Here is a 7,268-nt window from a genome sequence, read left to right as displayed (position 1 = left end):
ATATGTGTTGTTGCTGCTGTTATAGCAGAGAGAGCATCATCCTAATTAAACACATGCTTACAACCTTTCAGTCAACTTTTAATTAAAAAAACATTTTCTCATAAATTGTTGGGTTTCAATTGACTTGGAAAGGAGGAATGTACATTATTGCAACGTTGATCCTTTCAGCAGAGCATTGGTTATGTAATGACAGATTTTAATTAACTTAACAGAGTTCTGGATAAATGATGTGGACGGTTGCAAGGAAAGAAAGTATGCAATGGTCATGGTTATGTGATAAGTCTTGTTGGTCAAAGGTAAGCCTTGTTAAAAACATTTTTGCTAATGAAAGTCCGAGCTTTTCTTTAAAACCCCAGTTTTTAAGCAACAAAGAATTATAAAAAATTAATCCAAACACATTTCAAATCCATTTTTTATTTTATATATGCCTTAAATCTAATACATATATAACACATTGTGTTTACTAACAGTCTTTTTAGCTTTTTTTATACATACTTATATAATATATCCATTTCATCCATTAAATTTATCATATTCTGCCAATTTGGAATATATCAGGGAGCAAACTGAATTTTCAATATCATTAATTTGTGAAGTGGATAAATTAGACTGCACAACTTTTTTGCCCAGCAATTGAAATAATTGCACAGTTACATGATTATCTTTATTGGTGGTTATTTCACTATCAGGAGAAGATGATCGATAATAGAATAAATTATTGTTTACCTCTTTCTCTTCCCCTTCATTTTCCATATCCTTTTCATCTTGTTTTTTCTTTTCCAATGCAGTTTCATCTAATTTAAGACGTTTTGCTTCTTCAGGACTAAATGTATTACTTATGTCGCCCATAGATGATGCCGGTGACATATATGATATATCTTGGGTATCATCTTCATCATAATTGTTATTGTTGTTTGATCTGAAAGAAAATATGTTTGGTGAAGTTTTAAAATGTTCGTCTAGTAATAGAATGTAACGTATTCGGAGGTACATCTCGGAGCAAGCTGAGTTTACGAACAAAGCTCGGATATATGTATGTATGTATTGATTTATTCAGAATAGAAGGCCTTTAAGTCCTCTTCAATACCAAGCAATGAGGCAACCATTGTGAAGCACTTAGGATATTTTTAAAACATATATTGTGATGTAGGGACTTGAGAGTTATTATAATCAGGACTAACACATGTATTGGCGTGAAAACCTGTAGCGCAAACATTTCATATCGATCGCAGTTTAGTCCGTAAACTCCATTTAAGCCCCAATGTCTTGCAAATGAGAATATCATATCTCTTCACACATACCCGTCAGAACTCTGCAAATTACGATCCAAAAATGACAATTCTTCAAAATATCTGTAGGCGGAAACATGTTTTATATTTGGATCATTGAGACGCCGTTTATATTTCATATAGGACCTCTTTAAGTTTTTCCATTTTCTTCGGACATTATCTTCTATGGAATGGAAAGAGAAATGGAGAAAGATTATTTAAATTAATAGAGGGATCAGTTGTTGTTGTTGTAACAGCATGAAACCTACGCAGAAGCATAGAGGTTGTTTACAAGTTTATGGTTCGGGTCAATCCGGTGCGTTAGAACCCGCTGCCGTGGGATTGAGGAGATCAGTAGTGCGATTCTCTAACTCATTTTTTGAGTTCCCGACAAAATTTCGGTAACATTAAAAAGCAATATTATGAAAGAAAAGTTGAAGTAAATTTTGACAACACTGTTGCTATCGATAGAACTTTACGACTACTTTTTATTGATCGCTAACTTACCGAATAATATCGTTAATCAAAAAATGAGTTAGAGAATCGCACTACAGAACAGACGCCACATAACGCCACCACTTACCGCTTGTATGCAGTTCTCTTGCAATTTTCTTCCATAGCTTTTTCTTCAATTCATAGTATTTAAAATCTTCTGATCTATGATCCCAGAGACAATTATATTTTTTTACTTGCTCAATAAGATCCAGACTCAGATATATATCTTTTATAGACATTTTGACAAATTTGAATTTGGAAAGATCTATAGATCGGCGGAGTTAAAACTGACGCCGTTTTAGGCTATGGATCTATAGATCGGACAATGGGGGCAATGATATGGATCAATAGATCGAAAAAAGGTAGCCAAGTTAGAGCTGGCAAACTTTCGGAATTCCCAATATTATGCGGGGTATACACGATAGAGCTGGCAAACCATCGATATTAAGTCTGTCTGGTTACTTTCCCAGCAAGAACTTTCTCAGAGAGTAAGGGGTTTTTATTCTCTTTTGCTAGAAAATTTTAAAAAGTAAACAGACACCTTCCCAGCAAAAACCAGCAAGCAATCAGCTGACTTGCCAAAACAGAACAATTTGTCCGCCAACAAAGGAAGCAAACACGTTGTATTTTATTAAAAATAAAAAAGAAAATGAAACAAAAAAGTATTTTTCCACTTTACAAATTTGTTCTCCATAAAGCAATACAATTAGACTATGTTATTTCCACAATAAAATTGTTTTTTAAGTTCACAAACATAAATCAACAAAAAACTAAAAACGGCTGATTGATTGTTTTCAGGAAGAAGAAGAGCTTGCTAGAAGAAATTTGTCCAGCAAGAATTTGCAAGCTCTCAGTGAAAGAACTGTCAAAATGTCTCTCTCGAATCGCTCTCTTTTGCTGGTTTTTTGTGTTAACAGACGGCTTCCAGCATGGCCCAATTATAGGTCCTCCAGCAAAATCAGATGATTTCGATTTTAGCTGTCAAAATTCATATTTGTCATTTGAATTCGCTGTGAGGTATTGAAATGCCGAACTGTATAGAAACAGGTAGATGTATCTCGAAAAAAGAAAACAAAGCTTTGTTCCCGTACTTGTTAATAGTAAAACTCGTAAAAGAGAGAAAGAGAGAAAAATTGTTGTCACACAAAAGTTTTTTCAAAAAGTTCGGGAACGCAAAAATGGAAAAAACGTCAAAAAAGCTGGAACAAATGTCAAAGTCGGCATACCAGCCAATCAGACGCCGGCATCCATGTTACTATTTTTTACACGCTCAAATTTGTCGAGTAAAAAGTTTTTAAAGAGAGCGTCGTTCAGCGCCATTTTTGTTTAAAGAGAATTGAACATTTTACAACTTTTTTGTGTACGGGAACGCTTTTTCGAGTAAAATGTGTAAAAGTCGTAAAAATTGTAAAAACTTTTTAGTTCTGGAACACAGCTCAAATAAACTTAATGTTGTAGACGTAAAATGTCAACATTTGTTGTGTTTGTATGAGAATTTAATTTACAATAACTTATTTTAGCAGTTCAAGTTCGATCAGCTGGTATTTTCTGTTTCGTCAAACAAAAATAACTACGGTAACAACTTTTTCTCGGAAAATGTTTTGTATGTATCTACCTGAATTGACAGAAAAGAAATTCGCCTCTGTTTATGAAATTTGACATTTAAAATCTTCGTTTTTCATTGAATTCGCTTGATGGAGGACCTATTATTGGGCCATGGCTTCCAGCAACAATTGGTACAAATTGTTACAAATTTTAGGGTAACCAGACACAGCTATTCCCAACATTAGATATTTTCGATATAATAGTTTAAAAAATCGATTGCTATCGATATTATCGTTAATTTGTCACCACCATTAATTTGGAAATGAAAATGGCGGAAATGTCTTCGCTTTTGTTGACATTTTGCACAAATAGTTCACAGAAATCAAAAAGATGAAAATAAACAACTGCTTTTATTTAATAAAAATACATTTTACTTTTTCGAAAAATTTGTACGTGTGACTACCAACTTACTTTCTTACATGTACAAAACCGAAAACCCGCCAATTTCTGTTAATTTCAGTGAATTTTAGGTTAGGGGTTTTTAATCCGATAATATCGATAACTATCTATCGATATTGTATTTTTAAAAAATAATCGATATTATCGATGGTGCCATCGATTTTTTGCCAGCTCTAATACATAGACCTGGCAGACCATCGATATTCCCAACATTAGATATTTTCGATATAATGTTTTAAAATATCGATTGATATCGATATTATCGTTAAGTTATCATGGCCATTAATTTGGAGATGAAAATGGCGGAAATGTCAATGATTTTCTTGAAATTATGCAAAAGTAGTTCAGAGAAATGTAAAGGAGAAAAAACAACTGCTATTATTTTATAAAAATGTAAAAAAATACATTTTATTTTACCGAAAAATGTGTACGTGGGACTACGGACTTACTTTCTTACACACACATAACCGAAAAGCAGCGATATTTCTATTTATTTCAATGGATTTCATGTTAATGGTTTTTATTCCGATAATATCGATAGGCAAAACTATCTATCAATATTGAATTTTTAAATAATAATCGATATTTTCGATAGTGCCATCGATTTTTTGCCAGCTCTAGGGTACACACGATCAGTTTTGACTGTCGATCTTTTGGAATTATAGATTACTGTAAAACAGTTCAGCAACCACAAAATATTTTGTGGTTGCCTGATGACTGACAAAAGTGAACGGACACACTGGCAAGCAACCGATTATTTGAACAAAACTGACAGTCAAAACTGATCGTGTGTACCCCGCTTTATGTTTCCTTTTAACATTGCTGCCAGATCTACCATTTTTCCGTTCCTTTACTTTTCTGGTAAAAATGTTCATGAGAGAGCAATTTTGAGCAATTTCGACACTTTTCTCTTGTACCACCCCTACCATTAAAAAAGTAAAGGAACAAAGCTATTTACTTTTATTTAATAAAAATATACAAAAATATGGTCTGTTCCAGTACTGCAAGAATCTACTAATTTTAATTATTTTTTCCGATAACATAAAGGAAAAAATGTTATCGTAGTAAAAAATAGTATCTTCTTGCAGGTTCTGGAACAGACCAATAATGTCTGTTACATCTACAATTTTTACTACGATAAGAAATATTCCTTTATGTTATCGAAAAAATAGTAAAAATTTGTTGTTTTTTGCAGATCTGGAACAGACCAATTCATTTTATCTATGTATCGCTCTATCGATATTGAATTTTTAATAATAATCGATATTATCAATAGTGCAATCGATATTAAAATGCCGAACAGCCATTTGTCGCTGGTTACGAAGTTTTTCTTCTTGGTCAGCAATAAAGTTGCGCAATCTACTTCCTGGGGATGGATTCTTGTTCTGTGAAAATTTGAAATGAAAAATACTTCCTTTATATTTTGTTCGTTTGACAGTTTTTTCCTTTATAAAAGTTGTCATTTCACATTTTCATAGAAAGAGAATAGAGCCCCTGGAGCGGATCGATCTTTCTAGTTGCTTTTGCCAAAAATTATACAAATGAATGGAATTATATGCTCGACTGGAACTATCTGCAGATTCGGTCCAATATTTGGGATTCGTAATATTTAAACTCGAAGATAAGCCATATCGGTCCACTCTTTCAGGTACCTCCCCCACTTTTGAAAGGAGGTACCGATGTAATCCATACTTTGCACATCCTAATTTGTATATCTACCAGTAGTGCTATTCTCTAACTCATTTTTTAGTTACCGACAATTGTCGGTAAAATTAAAATGCTTATAATTTCGGTAATTACCGATGTTTTTCGGTAAGTTAGCGACGAATAAAAAGCAGTCGCATAGTTCTATCGATAGCAGGGGCTGGATTCTTGTTCTATGAAAATTTGAAATGAAAAATATTTCCTTTATAGTTTTTTCATTTGACAGTTTTCTCCTTTATAAAAGTTTTCATTTCATAAAAAAATTTTCATGTACGTGAAAATGAGTTTATAGGCAAGAGGTGTGAAGGGGGTGACACTCTGTACACAAGGTTCTGTAATCTGCAATTATTCTTTGTGTTTAAATTGCGGTCCACACTAGCGTGAATTTCATTAAAAAATTTCATAAAATTAGGCGTTCTTAAATCGAATTCCCCATGGTTTAATAAGAAAGGTTAGCCAAAGCTTTATGTCAATTTAAATTTTTTCATTCGAGTATGCCTAAAACTTCAAAACAATGTAAACAAACTGTGTATGTGTGTGTGGTGTTTGAATAATATGCCAAACAATTTTAAAAACAATCGAATTCAATGATTTTTAAAATTGTTTTTAGACTATTTGTATGGAAGAAATTGGTGAGATTTGCATTGAAACAATCAGTTTATCATATTCACAACTCGATTATGTGGAGAAAACTTAACTCTTCATTCATTTTTCGCGTTTTTTATAAAATGCTCAAAAATGCATTGTAAACAAACCCACTTGTCGCTTTTATTTTGAAGTTTTAGGAATTCAAGAAAAACAAGGGTTCTATAGATTTTTTTCATTTAAATCTACCTCTTTACTTATACCATGGAATTCCATGGAAGTCGATCTAGAGACGCATAATTTCATGCGATTTTTTCAATGAAATCACTATAGTGTGGACCGGGACCAATGAACACGTCAATATTTTGATATTACTTCATATATGTGTGTAGACGTCAATGAAACTTTGGAAGAAAATGTCAAAACGTTTTCAATGAAAATTTTCATAGTCTGGCATAAAACTTTCATAGAAACAGAATTGAGCCCCAGGAGTGTTGTCAACTTTTAGTTGAACTTTTCATTCATAATTTTGCGTTTTAATTTTAACGATTTTTGTCGGTAACTCAAAAAATGAGTTAGAGAATCGCACTAGAAATATAGATCAGGTTCGAATATGGACTACATTTGTCTCCTCCTTCTAGTACCTCTCATACTAAATTTCGGATAAGTTCACTTTAAGACCTGCTCTCGAATCACTTTGATTTGTGTTGAACCGATTTGCATTCGCTACCTCCATTATACCCCGGTTAACCAGTGGGTTTGGGTTTCAAATGTCATTTCCATAGCGCAAACGTCAAATAAATCCTCATGAAGTGGGTTAACCTGGCAAAAAACTCTAATGTAACCGTACTGTTAGACGGTAAACGTTTTATCAGCGGCGAGTCAATATTTCTTGGGGGAAAACAGCCCGAAAGGTGTAAAAACACCCTATGTCGGCAAGTTCAAATGTCCAAAAAGGGCCACAAAATCCGGAAGAGACCTTAAATATATTCGATCTGTCCGTTAGTGAAAGTTTCACTTCACGTTGGCTGAGGGTATATATCTGTCGCCAAAGCCGACTGACATTTTTTACTTGTTTGATCAAAAATTAATTGTTGTGCAAAAAAATTAATTGTCTTGCAGTACTGCAAGAATCTACTAATTTTTACTATTTTTTCCGATAACATAATGGAAAAAATATTATAGTAAAAAATAGTAACTTCTTGCAGGTTC

The 7,268-nt window shown here is 33.1% G+C and overlaps 1 protein-coding gene across 1 annotated transcript; it reads right to left on the bottom strand.

Annotated features, from left to right (window-relative positions):
• Positions 1 to 513: 513 nt before the first annotated feature.
• LOC141403260 (uncharacterized) lies at positions 514 to 2,002 on the bottom strand. Its single transcript, XM_073985446.1, has 3 exons — positions 1,852 to 2,002; positions 1,302 to 1,452; positions 514 to 919 (listed from the first exon to the last, which is right to left on the bottom strand). Exons 1-3 carry the CDS (start codon positions 2,000 to 2,002, stop codon positions 514 to 516), a joined length of 708 nt encoding a protein of 235 aa, XP_073841547.1.
• Between the last annotated feature and the right edge of the window lie 5,266 nt (positions 2,003 to 7,268).

The sequence above is a fragment of the Musca autumnalis genome, unplaced genomic scaffold (genome assembly GCF_047663935.1).
Source record: "Musca autumnalis isolate F117 unplaced genomic scaffold, ASM4766393v1 scaffold_4, whole genome shotgun sequence".
NCBI classification, from domain to species: domain Eukaryota; kingdom Metazoa; phylum Arthropoda; class Insecta; order Diptera; family Muscidae; genus Musca; species Musca autumnalis.
This window is presented reverse-complemented; position numbering and strand designations above follow the sequence as displayed.

What these genes read in the sequence shown, in the direction of transcription:
- LOC141403260 (XM_073985446.1), bottom strand. Translation starts at nt 2,002, where the DNA reads ATGTCTATAAAAGATATATATCTGAGTCTGGATCTTATTGAGCAAGTA. An exon ending in AAGAGAACTGCATACAAGCG is followed by an intron (nt 1,453 to 1,851) that starts GTAAGTGGTGGC and finishes TCCATTCCATAG; the next exon opens with AAGATAATGTCCGAAGAAAA. An exon ending in AATTTGCAGAGTTCTGACGG is followed by an intron (nt 920 to 1,301) that starts GTATGTGTGAAG and finishes ATTTTCTTTCAG; the next exon opens with ATCAAACAACAATAACAATT.